The 22605-nt window shown below is 48.3% G+C and overlaps 1 protein-coding gene across 2 annotated transcripts in view; it reads left to right on the top strand.

The window, feature by feature from the left end:
• Positions 1–22605, top strand: part of LIMK1 (LIM domain kinase 1) — a 38311-nt gene continuing 15706 nt past the window's right edge. Inside the window, exons 1-3 of one of the 2 annotated variants that reach the window (XM_035139609.3) lie at positions 1–198; positions 2257–2353; positions 21223–21361. In XM_035139609.3, coding sequence (XP_034995500.3) covers positions 141–198; positions 2257–2353; positions 21223–21361 — 294 coding nt within the window. In that variant the 5' untranslated portion in view covers positions 1–140. The remainder of the gene's footprint in view (positions 199–2256; positions 2354–21222; positions 21362–22605) is intronic. The other variant, XM_060268302.2, reaches the window with a different exon arrangement.

Here is a 22605-nt window from a genome sequence, read left to right as displayed (position 1 = left end):
CAGTCGGCCCGGGTGAGTCCGCAGCCGGCGCAACCAAGCAGCCCGCCCTGCCCCCTTCGCCGCCCGGCAAGCGCAGGGAGGAGACGCCGACGCCGACGCTGCTGCCGCCCGAGCCGGGGTGGGTCTGGCGCGGCGTCCGCATGAGGCTGATGCTCCTTTGCTGTACCTGGAGAGACGAGCCCATGGGAGAGGACGAAGGTGGGTCTTGGAAGAGAGCCCTCCCCGCCCCCACTCCACGTCGCCCCTCACCCGGCTTCTGGCCTGCCTCCTGGGGCGCGGTGGTAACGGAGTGGGGTGCAGGGCTCCTTCGCCCCCTCTCCTGCTTGACCTTGAGCCCCACAGGGGGTGGGGGGGAGAGAGAGAGAGAGAGAAACGTCCGGGCCGCCCTCTTGCTGCATTGCACGCGTGGCAAGCATTCACACGTGCAAGAGGCCGGGAGTGGTGGGGGCGAAAGGAGAGATCTACTTCACGCGCGTGCGCTAGTGGTGCTTGTGGAGTGGTCCTCGGAAGGTTGGGAGAGGCCCCCAAGGCCTACTTTGCCCCTTCACTCGCCTTAACGGGCGTGCGCCAACTAACTGGGAGCACGTCTCTGAGCACGTGCAGAGCGCGCTTCCTCTCGCCCCACCTCCAGCCAGTTGTCTTCACGCTTTCAACTCACCCCAGGAGGCGGGGGCGGGGAGGTTAATCCGGTGCCCATCCGGTGGGTGCTGTCCAGGGTGCTGTTTTTTCCGACCTCCTGCTGAAATCTCCCTACCGCAGGCAAGGGAGTCTCGTCTGACCGGAAGGCAAGAAAGTGGAGTCAGGATAAAAGACTTCAGGGTTGATTCTAGGGTCCACGCTTTCCCCTTCCTTTTGCAAACATTTTAGCTACTTTACTGAAAGTTCAGGATTCACAGAGTGTGGGAATTCTCCTTTTGCAAACAGGTGGAACAGGAAAGGGTGAATGAAATGCTCCTTCACAGCAGGAAGAAGGGTGCCCCCCTCGCCCCACAAATCCTATCATCTTTCAGATCCTCATCACCTCAATGGCATCTGGGCCCAGAAGAGGGTGGGCATGCTGTGGTTACAAAGTTAAAAGGGGGGACCGACCCTCTGTGCATGCTCCAAGACACTCTTGCTCCCCTGTAATTGTTACAGCGTGGATGCCTGCTACTGAAAACAGGTTCAGAGTCTGAGTGCAAGGGAAATTTTATCACACACATCCCCATTCAGTTCCCCATTTCCAGGGATGCCCCCCCCCCTGGTTTCCCTGCTGCTCCTCTCCACACCCCCAATCTGGGGGGGGTGAAGTAGGGGACAGTCCTGCTGTTATATAAACAGGAGATCGATCTGTGGCCACCAGCCATGGGAAAGGAGGTCACAGGGCCAGCCTCAGCTAGGGACCTCTGGGCATTTGTGAGCAGCTGCGTGCAGGAGAATTGCCATTCTCTCCCCCCCCCAGTGCCCCCATGTCCCCTCTCAGAGTTAACGGGGATGAGGCTCCTGCCGAAGCCATGCTTCAGGTTTGGATTACGGAAGTTATTCTGCGTGTTCTCAGAGGAACCCTTGTTCATTCAGTGTGAGTGCTGCATTTCTTTGAGTACTGCTTCAAACAAATCTATTTGGGGGTGTACAGCAGGATGAGATGCATTCTAGCAGTCGTGCCTTTCCCCCCACAAAAATCCTGGGAAGTGTAGTTTGTTATGGGTGCTGAGGATTTTTAGGGGACCCGTTATTCCTCTCCCCAAACTGCAAATCCCAGAGTGGTTCGACAGTCAATCCCTCTTCCCAGGGAACTCTGGAAATTGGAGTTCTGGGAGTGGGGGCTAATAGGGGTATTTCTAAAAGCAACTCAACATCCTTAGCAAACTATGGTTCCCAAGATTCTTCAGGAGAAGCTGTGCCTGTTTAAAGTGGTCTTAGACTGCTTTAAATATGTGGTATGCAATGACTTCCTCCTTCTTCTCTGAGGTCGCACCACACATCCAACATGCACTGAAAGCCTGTTTGGCTTCCCAAGATCTGTAGTTTGTTAAGGGCTCTGGGAATTGTAGCTCCTCAAGGCCGAAACTGCCGTCCACAGAATTCTTTTCGTGGAAAGCCATGCCAGTTTGAAGTGGTACGATACCACTTTAAAAGGGTCGTGCAGGCAAGGGCCCTGTTTGCTAGGCCTACATCTGGTTTTGGGCAAAAACTGAAACCCTGCAGTGAGAGCCCAGGCTGTGCTGATGACCCCACCCCCACTCAACCTGCCTCCACCTCTGTTTTCCTCTCCAGGAAGCGATCTGCCAATATGCGCCAGCTGCAGCCACAATATCTACGACGGCCAGTATCTGCAGGCCCTCAACGCGGACTGGCACACCGACTGCTTCAGGTAGGACTGCTCTGGTAGGGAGGCTGTTGCCAGTAGGGTGGGAAGGGGGAGCCTGTAGCCTCAAAGCTGCTTTTCTGAACTCCCATCACCCATCAGGCCCTGCCAGGAGGGTTGAAGGTCAAGGACGATGGAAGTTGTAGTCCTGCAAACTAAGGGAAGGGCTATAGCTCAGGGATGGAACACTCGCTTTGCATGCAGAAGGTCCCTGGTTCAATCCCCAATGGTGAGAGATTCTCCTGCCTGAAATCCTGGAGATCTGCTGCCAGTCAGTGTAGACAGTACTGGGCTAGATGGGCCAGTGGTCTGACTTCCTGTATTCCGATCTGGAGAACCACAGTTTCAGAAAGCAGTGAGGAGGTTATGAGAGCAAGGGAAAGTTGCAAAATCTGGGGCTTTTTTCCTTTAGAAAGTGGTAGTGTTGGATTAGGACCTGGGAGAGGCCAGGGTTCGAACCCCCACTGTGTCATGAGGCTCGCTGAGTGACTTTGGAACTGTTGCTGCCTCTTGGCTTAGCCTACCTCACAGGGTTGTTGTGGGAATTAATTGAAGGGGAAGAGGGGAGAACTGTGTACACCACCTTGAGCTCCTTGGAGAAAAAGGAGAAATGCTGGGAGAGTCAAGGCAGACATAAGGAAGTCCTTCTTAATGCAGTGCATAGTTAAACGATATAACTCACTGCCACAGGAATCAGTGATGACCACCAGCTTGAATGGCTATGGTCTGCCTCCAGTCTGAGGAGTGGTCTGCCTCTGAATACTACTTGCTGGGGATCCCAAGTGGGGAGAGGGTTGCTCTGGCACTCAGGTCCTGATTATGGGCTTCCTGGAAGAGGTGTCTGGTTGGCCACTGGGAGGACAGGACAGGATGCTGGACTAGAAATTGGCTTCTTTTTGACTGAGCCACCCCAGGACTCTTCCTATGTTCACTGTTGCTTATTTGGCCAGAAAGGAAGTGCCCCCCCACCCTTAGAATATTCTTTAGCACGGGTTGGTGTGAGCAACAAGATCCAGCACTCTCCTGCCAAAGAGGCTTGTGGCATGGTCCTGGGACAGTTTGAACAGCTAAAGAGTCCCTGACTGATGGCCGTCCAACCTCTGTTGAAATTCCTCCAGTGACAGAGGATCCACTGCTGTGCAAGGAGGATCCTCCACTGTGGAACAGATCCTATGGTCAGAAAGTTGTTCCTAACGTTTTGTCAGAATCTCCTTTGTTGCCATTTGAATCCTTTGGTTCGGGTCCAACCCTCTGGAGCTGCAGAAAAGAAGCTGGCTCCATCTTCCCAGTGAGAGCCCTTCAGATATTTGAAGATGGCTATCATATCACCTCTTAAGTCTTTTCTTCTCCAGGCTAAACATAACCAATTCCCTCACCCGTTCCTCAAAAGGCTTGGACCCTTGATAATCTCCATCGCCCTCCTCTGCCCACCTTCCAGCTTGCCAACATCCTTCTTAAACTGCAGTGCCCTGAGCTCCACGCCGCACTCCAGGTGGGGTCTGACCAAGGCAGATCTGGCCACTAGACTTCTTCTGAAGATGGCTACCATAGAATTGTAGAGTTGGAAGGGGCCCTGATGACCATCAAGTCCTGCAATGCAGGAATATGCAGCTGTCCCGTGCGGGGATCGAACCTGCAACCTTGGCATTATCAGCACTGTGCTAGTCTAACCAACTGAGCTATCCTGCTTACACCTCTCAGTCTTCTCGTCTCCAGGCTAAACATACCCTCTCCCCTCCAGCATATGTTCCAGGTGTCTGGTGGGGAGGGGGTGAAAGACGAGAGTCACCTTCCTCCGCTGATCATCTGTTTCCCCAACAGCTTGGCTGCTCCATTCATTCTTGGCTTTACAGCCCGCCCGCCCCCTGCCCCCCGCCTCCTTCTGGGCAGCCGTCAATATGGCTAGTGGCATCTGGCAAGCACAGAGACTTGGCTCTCCTTGCAAGAGACATACTCCTCACACGTCCAGCTCGAAGCCGATTCCCTGGGCCCTGACCTTGGCTACTTTGGGGTTGTGTGCTTTTAAAAGTCTGGCTGCCTCCCTCACCGAGCAGGAAATAAAATAGCTCTTCTCTCACGCCCACACTGGAGTCTGCTTGAGGACAAACGGGCGCGTCTGTGATCCATCTGAGGACATGCATTTAAACTCCAGAACTTGCTCCTGCAGGACACAGTGGGGAACACCAACCTGGATTCCTTTAAAAGACAGATTCATTGAGGAGAAGGCAACTAACCATGATAGCTATGCTCTGCCTCCTCTCTCAGAGGCAGCAATGTTTCTGAATAGCAGTTGCCGGAAACCACAGGAGGAGAGAGGGCTCTTGTGCCCTGCTTGAGGGTTTCCCACAGGCATCTGCTTGGCCACTGTGAGAACAGGATGCTGCTCTACATGGTCCCCCTTAGGCCTTATCCATCTGGGCTATTCTTATGTCCTGATGGAACCTCCAGGCCCAGTGGCAGTCTATCTAGATTTCCAGGTTCTTAGGGGCATTTAGCTATTCTGAGAACAGGGTGCTGGACCAGATGTGTCCTTGGCCTGATCCATCAGGCTCTTCTTATGTTCTCACATCTATACATGCTGGGGAGATGCCCAGGCGTCGGTACTTCCCCACCAGCTGGAGGCGAGCGGAAATTGCTTGTGTCCTCTGAGGCGGGTGATGCGCAGGCTGGATCGATGATGCAAGAGGAGGTGCAGAGAGAGGCCTGCGCTCCGGCCTCCCAGCTGTGGCAAGAGCACATTTGCGCAGGGCTGTTGACAAAGATAGCTACATGACTCCCAGGGGGGCGGCTGAGAGAGAGGCCTGATGCTGCGTGGAGGCGGCAGTCACAGAGGAAGTGCTCCCTCTGTGTGATTACAGAACAGCTTCCTGCCCTGAGGCTTGGCTGGCCAGAGTCGGCTTCCGAGACAGAGCAGAGCAGAGCAGAGCAGCGCAAATTGTGGTGGCAGCGAGGAGCTACTCTTCGGGGTCAGAGCTGGCGAACTCGGGGGCTTATCTTGGGGGCCAGGCTCAGCCCCTGGCTGCCCAGGGGAGGCAGGGGAGGGTGTGCCTCTGCCCACGTTCAAGGTACCAGCAGTGGGCAGGTGCCAAGGAGGAGGCCCCATTGCTGGCTACAGTGCTCAAGAGCAACCACTTTCTGACAGCAGGAGCCAAGTAAGTCCCCGCCGGAAATGTTAAAATTCAGGATTCGAACTCAGAGTTGGCAGGAAGATAAAAGCCGACTAGCTGGGTCAGGCACTGGGTTGGGCTGGTTCAGTGCACTGCCTCCAACTGTGGTCAGTTGGGCGCCTCTGGAAGCTTCCCGGTAGTGCTCCTGTTGCCCTTTGCCTCTAAGCATCTGAGATTGAAAGATACACTGCCTCTGAATGTGGAGGTTTGATTTAGCGGTCAGGGGTGAGAACTGCTGACTAGGACTGGGCGATATATTGATATATCCTCCAAAACCAATTTGCAGTCCTTGGCATAGAACAAGCGGAAATGTGGACGAGCCCAAAGAGGTGACATGGTAGAAGTTTATAAAATGACACACGGCATGATGAAGGTGGCTTAGGTGGTTAGAAGGTGGTGTTAAAAATGCCAAGGTTGTGGGTTTGATCCCCGTATGGGCCAGCTGCATATTCCTGCATTGCAGGGGGTTGGATAGAGGACCCTCAAGGTCCCTTCCAACTCTGCCATTCTATGATTCCATGGAGAAAGTGGATAGAGATAAGTTTTTCTTCCTCTCTCATAACACTAGAACTCGTGGACATCCAATGAAGCTCCTGGAAGATTTGGTACAGAGGAAAGACAGCCCGTCTTCATGCCATGCATAGTTAAACTGTGGAACTCCCTCCAACAGGAGGCAGTGGTGGCCAATGACCTGGGCGACTTTAAAAGAGAATCAGGCAAATTCATGGATGAGGAGAAGGCTCTTGAAGGCTACTAGCTACGGTAGCTATGCTCTGCCTCCACAGTCAGAGGAAATAATGCTTCTGAATACCAGTTTCTGCAAACTACAGGAGGAAAGAGGGCTCTTGTGCTCAAGCCCAGCTTGCTGGCTTCTCTATGGGGCATTTGGTTGGCCACTGTGAGAACAGGATGCTGGAATAACTGGGCCATTGGCCTGATCCACCAGGCTTTTCTGATGTTCCTGTTGTTCTTTGTCTCTAGCATCAGGTGCCCAAAGATACACTTCCTCTGAACATGGAGGTTTGATTTAGTTGTCGTGGCTAGTCACCACTGGCCGGGTTCTCCACGGTATTTTCTAATTGCCTTTTAAAACAAGAATGGAGGGTCCCTGTTGGGCTTGTTTTTGCATTTGGTTTCTGATTCAGAACCATCCCCACCTAAAGTTATAGGCAGCAATGCTTCTTTTGAAATGGTCATGGGGCGGGGATGCCTGTTCGGCCCACTCGCACCTGGGATAAAGAGGTCCGGCAGGTTTCTGCGTGGTTTCAAAAACCCGCTGTACATTCTATCTCGTATACGTGGTTTTACCCAAGGCAAAAGGAAGGCGGAACAAATTCGTGTTGCACTCTGGGATATGAAATCCAATTCCATTTTCTTCAGATTGAGAAAAGGGAGCTACCAGCTCCTGCTTGCCTTGTAGAAGCTTCTCAGTGCCAGCAAACTCAGAGAGTTTTGAAGCTTCTGATTCTATTTCCAGATCAGCGGCGACCACTTGCCAGCACATGCCGGCAAAGGTCACCTTTCATTGTCCTTTGCGGAGAAAGAAAGGCAAGCTGGGCTCCTTTTGTCAGCATTCTATCTCGTATTCTTAAGATCACTGGTCCTGGGCAAGGTGGAATTCTGAAGGAAATGGGAACAGGAGCAGAAAATGGCCAGTGTCTGCTTATTTGTTCCTTGTGTGGGACAGAAATCAGTCCAGTGAATGCTATCCACATTCACTGTTGTGGCTTTCAGTCTACAAACGATATGTAATTGATGGTGTTCCTCTCCCCTGTTTGCATTGCATTTCCTTTGCATCGAAACAGATAGTGCTGATTGATTGATTGATTGATTGATTGACCTACTATATATTTTGGAAAGTAGTTTGTCTGTCTGCTCTTGGACATGTCTTGGGATAATGTTGCCCCAGTGTGGCATGATGGTGCCTGAGATAGAGGAGCATTTTTTCCGTCTATGTTTGAATACCATCTGATGCCATTTTGAACTGAGATACTGCTGTAGTTGTAGTAGTAGTAGTAGTAGTAGTAGTAGTACCGGTAGTAGTAGTTCACCTTTCCCCCCAAGGAGCTCAAGGTACCGTGCATGATTCTTCCCCTTCTCTTTCCAAAAGGAAGCCAAGACTCATTTTGGGTGGGTGTCCCACATTTAACCTCATTTAAACTTTAGATCTTTAAGAGGAAGTCCAGCTATCAGAGTTCATGGCTTGGCAGCAGACCTTTTTCCTTTCACAGCACCTGATTTTGACCGTGCTTCCTTTTAAATGTTGGTTTTCCTTGGTAGGTTTTTGGAAATCCCATTGAAACCCCAAATTCTTTTCTGCATTAACCCCCCGGGGCAGACTCTGAACAGGGAAGTGACTAGGTTTGGTTCCTCTAGCTCAGGGTGGTCCAACTTTTCATACCAAGTGGGCCGCAAGAGTACTTAGACACAGAACCTGTGGGCTTCATCACACAGCGTGGGAGGGGGAGTGAGGCCAAAATTTTAGCTAAGGACCAAAAGTGTTCAGGTATAACACCAGTCCATTACAGGAGATGGAGATCTGGGAGGAAGACTGGTCATTGTTGTCATAAAACATATTTGGCAAAAGGAAACCCAACAACTGAGAATGATGTTGTTACATAATTCGATACGTAACTGGTAATGTCAAATTCCAGAGAGTGAGATGAGTGTCTTGGTATGAAAATGGCATGTGTGATATACAGTCTTTCATGTGACTCTTAATGGAGGGAGCATTAAAATTAGAGGCTTCTCTGCCCCCAGAAGCTTACAAATTGAATTGTGTTTGAGAGGGAAGCGGCAAGGCAGGTAAGAAGGAAGGAGAGAAAAGAGAGAACTTCGAGTGGCTGCAGTTTCATGTTTTCAAGTTTCCATTTTGTTGTGGGCAGCAGTGAAGGGGCCTGAAGTGTAGGCCTCACAGGAAAGGTGTGGGGTTTTTTTTGGGGGGGGGGTTAGGGGAAGGAACCGAACATTACTTGCTTAGAACCAACTTCTGTGAGCTCATGAGTTTGCAATCCACAGGATAGACATCTGAAGGCAGCCCTGTTTAGGGAAGCTTTTAATGTTTAATAGATTATTGTATTTTACTGTTTTGTTGGAAGCTGCCCAGAGTGGCTGGGGAAACCCAGCCAGATGGGCAGGATATAAATAATAAATTTTTATTTATTTATTTATTTATTTATTTATTTATTTATTGAATTTACACCCCACATTTCTCTCTCTCCAAGGAGCTCAAATTGGCATACATGTTTCTCCCCAACCTCATTTAATTGCCTCCACAACCTTGTGAGGTAGGTCAGGCAGAGAGGCAGGGACAGAGCCCAAGCTTCATGGCTGAGTGAAGGGATTTCAACCCTGATCTTCAAGTTCCTAGCCTGACACTCTAGCCACTGTGCCACACTGGCTCTCCACACAGCCTTTTGAGAAATCTTAGAGTTCTTATTTTACATTGCGATGTTGTACTGAGCCCGTGGAGGCAGAGCTAATAGCCACTGATAGCCCTCTCCTCCTCCTCCTCCTTGAATTTGTCCAGTCATCTTTTAAAGCCAACCAATTGGTGGCCTTTCCTGCCTCCAGTGGGTTCCACAGCTGAACACGATAGTCTTTTGTCTGTTCTGAATATATATTCCAAAAATTCAGCTTCCTTGGATGTCCACAAATTCTACAGTTGTGAGAGAGGAAGGAGACCTATTCTCTATCCGCTTTCTCCATGCCAGGCATAATTTTATAACCCTCAATCTGATTGCCTCTTTTACTTGCATTTCCTCTAAACTAAAAACTCCCAAATGCTGCAACCCATGTGCAAATTAGCGTGGTGTGGAGGGGGAGGAGTGGAGAAGGAAGCCATCCACCAGCAAGGAAGTGCGAGTAGGCTTTGCATGGAAGTGAAAGTGATATCCAGCGGATACTGGATGCCAGATATCAGCATAGCTGCCAAGTCTCCCATTTTTTGCCAAGTCTCCCATTTTTCGTGGGAAACCCCCATATTTAAACCCGTTTCCCGCTGTTATCCCGAACAGAGAAAAATCCTGTAAATCCCCCGGATTTCCTACCTTCCAGGGAGGCTCCTTCTGCGCATGTCTGGACACGCACAGAACCGATTTCAGGTGCCGCTCTACCCATGTCTGGGCACCGGAAATTGGGCAGCACCGGCACCAGAAGTTGCTTCTACGCATGTCCAGACATGCGTAGAAGCAACTTCCGGTGCCACGCCACTGCTGACGCCGGATTTTTCTTACCGGGAGTTGGAGGGTATGGATATCAGGCTACCACAGACCAGCTGCTTCTTGTAGGCTTCCAAGGGGCATCTTGTTGGGTGGCGCTTTTGCTTAGATCCAACAGGGCTGCCCTTATTCCCTGTGGCAGTTAGGAGTGGACCCTCCATGTTCAGAGGAAGTCTATCACTGAACGCCACTTTCTTCAGGTGGGTGTGGTGGCTTTTGCTACGAACATGAGTTTGACCAAACTGCGGGAGGCAGTGCAAAACAGGAGTGCCTGGCATGCTATGGTCCATGGGGTCACGATGAGTTGGACACGACTAAACGACTAAACAACAACATTTTAATTTTAAAAATACTAATATCTTGAACGCCTTATATTCAAAAGAATTTCAGATCAGCGCATGGAAAACAGAGCTCAGATACAGCAGGGTAGAGTCTGAGAATGTTACACAAAGCGGAGGTCCAGTACTGTAGGGGGGGAAATAGGTCGCAACATTTGGGGACTTGTTTTTTTATGAGTAACAGGCAACACGATAGGCAAAACTATGCCTGGCATGGAGAAAGTGGATGGAGGAAAGTGGATGGAACGCTAGAACTGCTAGACATTCGATGAAGCTGAATGTTGGAAGATTCGGGACAGATAAAAGAAACTTATTTATGCAGCGCACCGTTAAACTGTGGAACTCATTCCCACAAGAGGCAGGGATGGCCACCAATTTGGGTGGCTTTGAAAGGGGATTAGGCAAGATAATTAGGGAGAGGGCAGGGTGGATTTGATTTAAATCAAACTGATTTAAATCAAATCACGATTTAAATCACTAGTCAGTAAGGCTTGATTTAAATCATAGTTTTCTACATAAAGACTACCGGTATTTCTTGCTGGTATAACTTTAATATGCAAGTAGATGAAGATTTTTAGAATAACAGCTTTTCATATTAGTTTTTTATCCCCAGTTTAATAGGTTAATCATTCATATTTGGACAACTTTACTGTTGTACTTAGGAAGGAGAAAAATAATCATTACCTTAATAATAACAATTTAAATAGATTTATTCAACTGAAACAATAACATTACAGCATATGTTATTTGCTTAAACAACATCCATGTTTGTTAACTAATTTGGCTAAACAAAAACAATATATATATATTTTAAGAAACTTAGACTGTCAGCCCAGCCTACACATGAAAAACTTAAATACTGTCTACTCCAAACACTCAGAAAAATATTGTTTCTATTCTGTTCAGTGAACCTCTTGAAACTTAGCACTGAAGGGGTTGTTTCTGTATTCATAGGTTTGTAGAACAATAGGATTAAGGTCTTTTTCTCAACTCTGTTCATGTTATAACATTTTTGCTGTGAAGAAGAGGCATGTGATCTGTTGAGTCAAATTAAGTTTTGAGACCTGCAAAAGTAAACCAAGTGTCTGTGATAATATCTTGTAGGCAGAGAAACTGCCCAATAATCTACAAAAACCTCTGGAAGAGCATGACATTGTGAATGGATTAATGGAATTTATTTACCCAAAAAATTAAACATATACAACCTTATTCTACATAATTTAAAAACTAATCTTTATTTCATGATGGAACAACCTTTGGATGGTAATATATTTTCCTCAAAAAGCATTTTATTTAAAAAAATTCGATTTAAATAAAAAATTCGATTTAAATCAAAAAAATCCATTTTTTTTTAATTTTAATTTTTAAAAATCATTGATTTTTATCCACCCTGGGAGAGGGCTATCATTTGCTAAAAGCCACAGTGGCTCTGCTCTGCCTCCACAGAGGCAGCAATGCCTATGAATGCCAGTTGCTGGAAACCGCAGGAAAGGGGGAGGGCTCTTGTGCTTGGATCCTACTTGCTGAGTAACAGTCTGGCCACTGTGAGAGCAGGATACTGGACTAGATGGGCCATTGGCCTGATCCAGCAGGCTCTTCTGATGTTCGAAAATGGAGATCCAATGCAAAAAAGCCAGATACTCTAATCGACATACATTATCAAGTATAATCTCACAACAAAATAAAAAGTGTAGGTCAAATGCAGCGCAAACAAAGATCAAGCAATATACTGCACCAGGCAAAAGTCAAAGGCAAAAAACAAATAAGTGCTCATTCACACTTTAACTTGACCCATATTTTGATTGGATTGTGTATCGATTAATTCCACTGCGTCTGAGAGCTTTTATCGCCGTTCCACTGCTGTGCCTTGTGAAAATCAGATCTTACCCGCTGAATCAGATCTCATCAGATGCGTGGAAAAAACCGGAGAGAGATTTTGCTTACCGAGTTTCTGATTCAGCGGGGAAGATTGGATTTCCACGAGGCACAGCTGCAGAACATTGAGGGAAGCCTTTGGACTCGGAGGAATGAATTGGGACGCAAGGCGATCAAAATATGGGGCAAGCAAAAGTGTGGATGAGCCCTAAATCTCAGAATGCTAGGACTGTAGAGTTGGAAGGGCCCTGAAGGGTCATCAAGCCCAACCCCCTGCAATGCAGCGAATAGAAAGAAGATGCTGTACAAAATAATAAAAATAAAATAGCATACACGAATATTAACAATAAAATTAGAGACCCTTTCCAAATAGCATTATGCTCTCAATTCTTATGTTCTCCTGCTCTTTACTCTTACGTTTGTATTCTCCTGCTAAATCCCAGGAAACCCAGAATAGCCATCGTTTGGTAGCTAGGCAAGGGTTAAACCCAGCCAGCTCTGCTATTGGCTCCCTTCTCTCCCTGCTTAGAGTTTGAGCTGGGAAGTTCCGCAAGGGTGATGTAATGAGGTGGCCCCCCTGCAGGTGACGTCAGTCATTGCTGCTTTGGCATTCCCCTCCTCACTCTGGAAATGAGGAGAGGAGGGGGCTGAGCAGCAATGATGCAATGGAGCCTCTTTACACAAGGCAAGGGGAGACACACGGTCCAACTAAATCTCCCCCTCTGGCATGAGCGTTTCTTTCATGGGGGGGGGGATGGAGAGTCTGGGAAGACCCTCTCTGCCTGGGGCCACTGGGAGGGATGAAGGGGTGCGTGAGGGTCGCTGTGACGGAGCCTCCAAATGGCAGCTGATTCCTGGCACTTTCACACCACAAAAGGGGGTGCCAAAGAAGATAAGAGCCCTCTCCCCTCCTGTGGTTTCCAGCAACTGCTATTCAGAAGCATTGCTGCCTCTCAGCAGAGCACAGCCACCCTGGCTAGTAGCCATGGAGAGCCCTCTCCTCCTCCTCCTCCATTGATTTGTCTAATCCTCTTTTAAAGCCATCTGGGGTCGCTGCCTCCGTGAGGTCAGCCGGGGTGGCACCCGCAGCATGCAAGGCTACTGTGCAGAACACCTGCTGGGTGGCCACGCCATCCTTCTGCAGGTGCCTCGTCCTAGGAGAGTTGTGTAGGTAAACTTCACCAGGGAACACGGAAGCTTATAGCAAAAGGGTGGTTTCTGCCCTTGGGGAGGGGGCAATTGCAGGCTTCGTGTACCGGAAGAGAGAGGGAGAGCGAAAGAGAGAGAGAGAGAGCTTCGCATGACAGCTTGCTCAGATGCCTCCTGTCACGTAAATCCATTGCACCAGAGGCAGGCAGGCTGAGTCACGCTGAATACCTTTCCGCAGAAACTCCTGCTGCAGGCTCACCGCTCCCAGGGTTCGTATTCGGTTGGCCAGCCGGTGAGGCAGCCACAAGGAGGCAGGCCTCAGACAATGGGAATCGTGGCTAGCCTAGGTGGCGCTGATGCAAGCAAAGACCTCCCTCTCCCTCCCCAAATGATCTGGACATGGAAATTAACTGCACTGTTAAGAAGGTGGCAGATTAGTAAAGCAAGGCAGGTGTTTTTCCAGAGAGTGGCCGTTCCAGAAGCCTTTTCTTCTTCCTCTGCCATATTCTGGAAAGTTTCATTTTTAAATCTCGGCATGCTTGCAAAGCACAGGTATATGTGTGCACCCTAAGTTCGGGAGGCACACCTTTTTATTGCCAGTGACACCTATAGTGTTTTTTTATTGTCAGAGGCAGTGTGGTGTAGTGGTTTGAGTGCTGGACTATGATCTTGGAGACCAGTGTTCTAATCCCCACTTGGCCAGGAAGTTCACTGGGTGACCTTGTGGGACCACCTAACCTACCTCACAGGGTTGTTGTGGGAGTTGATTGAAGAGGGAGAGAACCATGTACGCCACCTTTGTAGAGTGTTCAGGTAACGCTACCTCTTGCCAACCTGGGCCCTTCCAGCTGTTTCAAAGGACAGTATGTTCATCCCCTGGTGGTGGTGCTGATGGGAGTTGTAGTCCAAAACAGCTGGAAGGACCTAGGTTGGCCAAAGGGTTGGCATAACTATATGATTGCCCAATGCTGGTTTTCTGCATGAGAGTCATCACTGCTCAACTCAGGAAAGAGTTGTATGGTGGTTAGGGTTAGGGTTCTGTAAATCTGGCCAGATGGTTGTGATCCAACTGAGTTCTACTTGAATTGGTCCCATCAAAAGCAATGGGCCTAAGTTAAATATACTATTTTATTTCAGTGGGTCTATTTTGCATGGGACTAGTGTTGGACACAACATATGCCATATTTCATGTAGAAGGTACTGAGACTTACCCTTTTCAGAACAATTATAATTAAATACTTTGCCTGATAATTAAAAGACCTGCTGCTGTAGGAGATAAAAGAAGGAAAACATGTGTCACCACCAGGCTAATAAAATGGTTCACACACAAAAAGGTCACAACTCACTACATAGAACACCTATTTAGCGTGTGAGTGGGATCCTGGGTTCAAATCACAGCCGTTCTAGAGGATCTCAGCTTGACATTGGAGACAAGCTGCTGGTCAGCGAAGAGGACCTTTGGGACTAGATCCATCCAGTTCTGATTCCCTGGAGAAGTCCCCAGGGCAAGTCGGGTCAGTTGTTTCAGGGCCACAGAGAGCTCCTCCTGAGCAAGTTGCTCCATCAGGGTTGGATGTGAACCAGAGCCTCAGCTCAGTTAGCATCAAAAGAGAACTATGAGACAAATTCATGGAGGATAACACTATCATAAATGGGGAGAGTTTCTGTCATGCTTTGGGGCTTCCCATAAGCGTCCGGCTGGCCCCTGTGAGAATAAGATGCTGGACTGGAAGGGTCCGTGGCCGGATGCATCACAGGGGGGTTCAGTTTTGGGCCCCTTCTGATTCTGTGACCCAGCAGGGCTCTTTTCACACACAGACCACCCTTCAGATTTGCAGGATTTATGAGTAAACCTTAGGAGCAAGGTTGCCGATAGCAGCCTTTCTGCTCAGAGTTGAAGGGCGATGGTGGGTCCCCAGGGATGCCTGCTTGGCTGCCCTGATCCACCAGAAGCAGGGGGGGGGAGGACGAGCTGGGAGGGACATTTGACACCCAAATGTAAACGGAGTGCTCAAGGACAAAAGGAGCGTTGCAGACAGAGGCAAAACCAGCCTTTGCAGGTGGCCACTTTTCAGGAGACATCCGAGCCCAGCTTCTCCCTTTTCAGATTGGCATATCCGAACTGAGAATGACTCAGAGAGCCGCTCAAAGGGGATGCAGTGGGAAATGCCCTTTGACAGAAGCAGAGGCTGTTTGAGAATACAAGAGCCTGCTAGGTTACACTAGTGGCCCATCTAGTCCAGCATCCCATTCTCCCAGACGCCTCTTTGGGAAAACTTGCATGCAGGACCCGAGAAAAAGGTCGGGATAGGAATATAATTAATAATAATGCATTTAGCTGCTGATTAAAAATGGATCCTGGTAGAAAAATGAAAGTGCACTGAGAGCTCTGTTCCTAAAGCTCCATGTTGGAATAAGGTGGGACCCAGGATGGTTAGACTGGGAAGGTTTGGGAAGTTGGCCCACCCTTCATCTGTCCTGAAGTGGGATCTGAGCCTTCTCCCAGCTAGTATAGGGGGTTTCTGTGGCTTGTTGCTGATCCCATGCCACAGTGGCGTGAGAACACATGCAGTGGCTTTGCAACCTGTCAGACCCAAACAGGAAGTGAATCTGTCCCATCACTTCCTCCTTTCCTCAGGAGAAATTCCCACCAGCCGTTAGCTCAGCCCTGCCTGGTTCCTCCCATGCAAAATATACATAAGGAAGGATTGGAACCACCCATTTTTTTATCCTCATCCCTGGCATCTAGACTGCCCCCGACTCTGGAAGTTTCATTTAGCCACCAACCAGACACACAGACACCCCAATCTCCTCCTCTCCTATTAATCTGAGGGATCCCCATTTGGAGTCACTTCAAGGACTGCCCCCACCTCTCAGTAGTGGCACCCGCCCTGTGGAACGCCGTCCCACCAGATGTCAAAAAGAAAAATAACTACCAGATTTTTAGAGGACATCTGAAGGCAGCCCTGTTTAGGGAAGCTTTTAATCTTCAAGAAATTAGTGTATTTTAATATTTCTGTTGGAAGCCGCCCAGAGTGGCTGGGGAGGCCCAGCCAGATGGGTGTGGTATAAATAATAAATTGTTGTTGTTGTTGTTGTTGTTGTTGTTGTTGTTGTTGTTGTTGTGGCAGGGAGTTCCACCAGTGACTGCATTGCAAGGGGTTGGACTAGAAGGCCCTTGGGGATCCCTTCCAACTCTACAACTCCATGATTTCGTGCTGCATGTGAAGAAGTATTTGCTTTTGCCCACCCTGGATCTCTGCTGTCCTGCTGCCTGCTTGGGAGATCTTTGAGATTTCTAGCTGACCACAGTCTGAAAAAGGACACTGGGTGAGATGGTGGGGTGGAGAAAGTACAAGCACACACACATACACACCTCAGTCGCCCAGAAGTCTAGAGCTTGAGCACCCCATAGGAACATACAAATCATAGAATAGTAGAGTCTGAAGGGATCCCAAGGGTCATCTAGTCAGAACATTGGCCCATCCAGCTCAGTGTTGTCTGCACTGATGGGACAGCAGCTCTCCATGGTTCCAGACTGAGCTGGAGTCAAGCGTAGGTCAGCAATAAAACACCCAGTGTCAATGAAGTTAACTCTCTATTCACAGCAAGCAAAATATTGCAGGCCTTGTAATCCCACCAACTCCTCCCAGTGGGTCTTGCCTCAATGAGGCAGTTGTGAGGACTGAAGGGTCCCCACCTTCCCACAGCTGCCTAAGTCCACTCCTCTCCAGGGTTTCCCCCCCAAGCACTCAGAGACTGAGACTGCGTCTGTGCACAACCAATCTCTGCTCTGCTCTTTTCATGTCTCTGTGTGTTCTAGGAGACCCATGGAGCTGGTCGCAGCAGGAGGGGGAGACTCCCTGGCTTGTTCAGCAGCCTGCCTCATCTCTGCCTCTTGGCCCTCCTCCTCCCCAGCCTCCGCTTCTGCCTCTGAACCCCTCTGCCACAGTCTCTTCTTGCTCACTAAACCCTGTTGCCTCTTCAGTTTCTGACACCTTCTCCTCCCAGTCTGCTTCCTCTTCTCCTTCCAACCACTCATGGTCACCCCACCACCAATCCCCTGGCTCTGAGCCTTCTTCCCTGGGGGTTCCTTTGGGGGGTTCCCTAGCCGGTGCAACCACTCCTCTGCCTCCAACCAGTCCTTGACACTGGGAATATTCGCAGCCCTGCCTCGTAGATGCCTGGGATTGAACATGGGACCTCCTGCATACAAGGCAGAATGATTGCCACAGAGAAGCTCATCCCTCTCACCATCAGGAAAACTCAGCTGTTCCCAGTAATAGCCTTGAGGGCAGAAAGTTTGCTCTGCCTGCAGTCAGCTCTGGCACCCCCTGCTGTTGGGTTCCCTGCCTTCTACCCTATCCTGTCTCGATGGGTTCCAGCCACCATCACATCTGACCTTCTGGTGTAAGGAAAGTTCTTACAATATTTGGAGTGTGTGGGGATTTTCCTCTGAACCCAAAGGACATGTGATTTCGGGTGAGTTTTGCCTCCTCATGGTTGGGGAACTCGCCCAGAAAAGTGTCACAGCTCTTTTGCAAGCCAGGAAATGACCTCAACGGAGGTTCATAAGGGTGGAAAGTAGAGTTACTTCCCTAAACTTTCAGTTTCAGAGACAGAAACAGCGGGTGGCTTGTTTTGCCAGCCTTAGACGCCTCTTTGTTGCCGCAAACAAACTGCATCTAGCCTGTCTCTCTTCCACACGGCCCACCAGCCTTTCAGGGTTGCCAAGGATTCACCAACCTCTGTGCCAAAGAGACAATTTCACGGTGGATATATTTTGAATGTGCTTGGCAGTCACAACCAGATTGCCAGACGTCACCAAATATTCATCAGAGTTTTTGAAGAGCCGAGCCACCTCTGCCTCCCATAAAAACTGCAATCTTTTCTTTTCTTTTCTTTTATTCTTTTCTTTCTATTGCTCCTGCTTTGCCTTTAACCATTAGCCCTCGCGCAAACCTCAGGAAGTCATTTTAAAACGAGGCTGAATGTTTGGAGATTGCAGTAGGGGGTATTTCTTCACACAGTGCATAGTTAAGTTACGGAACTCCCTCCTGCAGGAGGTAGTGATGGCTGGATAAGAGAATTAGACAAATTCAGGAAGGATAAGGCCATGATAGCTATGTTTTTTGGCGAAGACTTTTTGTTTCATGTTATAATGCATATAAAACAGAGAGAATGGTGATAACAACAGACGAGAATTCAAAGATGACAAACAAAACTATAAAATAGGCACATGCACACATGGGCTAAAATAACAAAGTCCAAGTAAAAAATATTAGCATTTTCTGATTATTAAGTCTAGTTTCCGATTTGCCAGGCTGGGGACAAGGATTGTTATGAAAATGATGTTTCTGCTGTAGACATCATAATGCAATGCCTAATCGTATAAAAAGTGTCTGGAGGTTCTGATCCCTATGGAAATCTCAAATCATGCGTAATTTTCTCCATTATTCCAGTGTGAGAGGTACCAAACGTCCATTGTAAGATTTGGGGCCATTTTCCATTGAGTTGCAGTTACTGTTTGACCTGCCAAGATCATATATAAGACCAATTATTTAATTTTGGACAATAAACCATGGTTTCTTTAGGAATAATCATCTGCCAAAATTCCCCCCCCCAAAAAAAACCTTGCACCAATTTACAGCACCACTATAGATGATAATATGTACCAAGTTTGTTGCAACCTCCCCGACAATTAAGTGATGTAGAAGAAAGTGTTTTTGATATCTGCCAAGGAGGGTAATACCATCTGTGACGGCTGTGTTTGACCTCCGTTGTCTCTGAATGCCCATTGCTGGAAATTGCAAGTTGGCATAGCGTTGCTATTGCACACAAGTCCTGCTTTTGGAGCTCTCATTCAGGCATCTGGCTGGTCATAGTGCTGAACTATGATGGGCCCAATCCTCTGGATGTTGTAATGAGCCCAAGGCTCATGCCAGCTGACAATGAGAGGATTCCCCTTTGTCCTTGTCAATTTAATGCTTTGAAAAACTTCTTGACCGTTATTTGACCGGCTGAGGCAATCGTTTCCTCAATCAGTCAAATGCCCAGTCTGAAATCCATGACTCATGTTTAGGGAGGGAGGGGATTTATTTTATCTCTTGCCCTGATATCCTACCTTTCCAACAAGGAACTCCGTCGGAATACATGGTTCTCCTCCCATCTCCATTGTATCCTTAAAACAGCCTTGAGAGGTTGGTTAGAGAGAGTATGGCTGGCTCAAGGTCATCCATGGCTGGCTGGATTTGAACCCTGGGCTCCCAGGTCCTAGTCCAACAACCTAACTACTATGCCATGCTAGAAGGGAATTACAGTAACTCAATATTAAGTGGATCTGACCCAAAGGGACCATTTCAATCTTTCCCCAAACTTTTGGAAGGGCTGCTGTGCACACATTGTTCGGTTGTTGAGGGCAATGGCCATCTGTTAAGATGCTTGAGGCTGAAGCTGCAATTGGTGCAGAATGCTGCAACACGATTGCTGACAGGAGTAAGGCCTTGGCAGCATATAACACCTGCGCTCCAAGAACTGCACTGCTTGCCAATTTGCTGTTGGGCCAAGTTCAAAGTGTTACTATCTCTATAAATAAAAAAATGTAACTGTCCGTTCGTTACCAATCTATGCCCTCTGAAAGTACTTGACCGATTGCTCTGAAATTTTGACACGACGTTGCATTCGAATACAGGAGTGTTTTTATATACCTAGATTACATAGGTGTGTCACCTGTGCCCTTCTTTTTTAGAAAAACCTTCTTCCAAATTTAGTTGTATTACCATCTGCTGGATGTCAAAGCAGCACAGCTGAGGATGTCTCAGTTGCTGCCATTGGCTACAGAGTACCTGTGACATCACAATAACATGGCATTGCCCAGCATTGCCCAGCCAGAGGAACAGGCCAGGCCCTTCCCAAGATGCACATGGGGTGTGCAGATAGAAGAGAGGGGGGGTCGGGGTGATAGGTTCCATCACACGGGAGGAAGATGACGTCACGCAGTGGGGGGACCAGAGAGAGAGGTGTCGTGACGTCTGGAGTGAGGAACAGGGGTGGTATGAGATATGGGGGCGCTGAGTGGGGGAGGGTCGTGCCTTTGGGGAGAATGAATGGGTCGGGGCGGGGATTTAACAGAACACGTGTGCTTTTTTGGGGGGGGGGATGATTGCCACAGCAACGCGTGGCCGGGAACAACTAGTTAGTATATAAAGCTCTTAACAATTGGGACCAGTTTACCTGTGAGATCGCCTTACCACATCTATATCCATTTGGCTGCTTTGATTTGCAGAACTGGCATTGTTACAAGTGCCACATAATACCAGACTCTCCCAGTGTCCTTGTTTTCCAGGGACAGTCCCGGATGTACAGAAGCCGTACCGGTTTCTGATGTGATCCTGGAATGTCTTGCTTTTCCTTAGGACGTCCCTATTTTTATTGGGAAAATGTTGGAGGGTAGGGTGTTATGTGACCGTTGAACCAAGAAGATAAGTAACCTCAGTCATACCTTGGTTTTCGAACAGCTTAGTTCCCGAACATTTTGGCTCCTGAACGTAGCAAACCCAGAAATGACTGTTCCGGTTTGCGAACTATTTTTGGAACCCAAACGTCTGACAGGGCTTCCAAGGCTTCTGATTGGCTATAGGAGCTTCCTGCAGCCAGAAGCTGCAATTTGGTTTTCAAATGTTTTAGAAGTTGGAACAGACTTCTGGAATGGATTCCTTTTGACTTCCAAGGTACGACTGTGTGCAACCTTTAGAAGGCATCTGAAGGCAGTCCTGTATGGGGAAGTTTCTTAATGTTTAATATTTTATTATGTTTTTATATGTGTTGGAAGCTGCCTAGAATGGCTGGGGCAACCGAGTCAGATGAGTAGGGTATAGATAATAAAATTATTATTATTATTATTATTATTATTATTATTATTATTATTTGGTTGTTGGTTGTTGTTGTTAAATACTAAAAATATTATTGTTTGGGCAAGCCCACCCAGAAGTTTAGAACGTTGATGCAAGCCTCAATCTGTTTTTAGTCTATTGTTATTTTAACTTTTTGGAAGCCGTCATGGAATGAATTAATAAATACGGGTCCCGGGGCCTGACACCTCTCTCTCTCTCTTGCTATCCTTGCAGGTGCTGCGAATGTGGGGCATCCCTTTCCCACCAGTACTATGAGAAGGATGGACGCCTCTACTGCAAGAAGGACTATTGGGCCCACTTTGGGGAGCTCTGCCACGGCTGCTCAGAGCAGATCACCAAAGGACTCGTTATGGTAAGAAAAGGGGTCCAGGAGAGAGCAGAGGGATCTCCTCTAGCCTAGATGCTTTGCTAAAATGAAGACATTCTGTGTCTTTGGCATCCGCATGATCTACCAAACCAGCCACTGCATCAAAAAAGGAGACAAGCTTTGTCTGGCATGGCTTCCTCTTGAGAAATCCATACTAGCCTCTAATATCAACACATTATTTTCTAGATGCTCCCAAACAGACTCCTTAACCACCTGCCCTAGAATTTTGCCCAGTATAGCCATTTTGTTGGCCTGCCTGAATTTCCCAGAGCTGTTTTCCTTTCCTGTTTTTGAAAAGCAGGGGCAATCCCATCCCACTCCTTTTGCCCATCTCCAGTCTCCAGGCCCCTCGCCTTCTCTCCAAAAATGCTCAGAAGAGGCTCTGAAATAACACACTGCAAACCCCCCTTTCGACTTCTTTGTTCTGCATTTCCCAGGTTGAACATAGTTCCCCTTGGAGAAGAAGACAGAGGCCGAAAAGGAACTGAGTAGTTCCTATTTCCTCCAAGTCACCTCAAACCACAGCCACCTGCACTTCACCTGGTGTCATAGTTCTGGGAATTAGGTCTATGTCGTGTTCTGGGAGGGGGTCACATGCCCCCTATAGGATCAGACTTGGAGTGCTCCTGGATTCCAACATGTCCCTGACAGTGAGCCCTTCCTGATTTGAACCTTTGCAGGTGCAGTTTGAATCCAGGCTCAAAAGCAAACGGACCAAGCAGGGCTTGCTGTCATAGAATCATAGAATCATAGAGTTGGAAGAGACCACAAGGGCCATCCAGTCCAACCCCCTGCCAAGCAGGAAACACCATCAAAGCATTCCTGACAGATGGCTGTCAAGCCTCTGCTTAAAGACCTCCAAAGAAGGAGACTCCACCACACTCCTTGGCAGCAAATTCCCCTGCCGAACAGCTCATACTGACAGGAAGTTCTTCCTAATGTTTAGGTGGAATTTTCTTTCTTGTAGTTTGAATCCGTTGCTCCGTGTCCGCTTCTCTGGAGCAGCAGAAAACAATCTTTCTCCCTCCTCTATATGACATCCTTTTATATATTTGAACATGGCTATCATATCACCCCTTAACCTTCTCTTCTCCAGGCTAAACATACCCAGCTCCCTAAGCCGTTCCTCATAAGGCATCGTTTCCAGGCCTTTGACCATTTTGGTTGCCCTCTTCTGGACACGTTCCAGCTTGTCAATATCCTTCTTGAACTGTGGTGCCCAGAACTGG

This window comes from Zootoca vivipara, chromosome 14 (assembly GCF_965207765.1).
Source record: "Zootoca vivipara chromosome 14, rZooViv2.hap1.1, whole genome shotgun sequence".
Lineage (NCBI taxonomy): Eukaryota > Metazoa > Chordata > Lepidosauria > Squamata > Lacertidae > Zootoca > Zootoca vivipara.
This window is presented reverse-complemented; position numbering and strand designations above follow the sequence as displayed.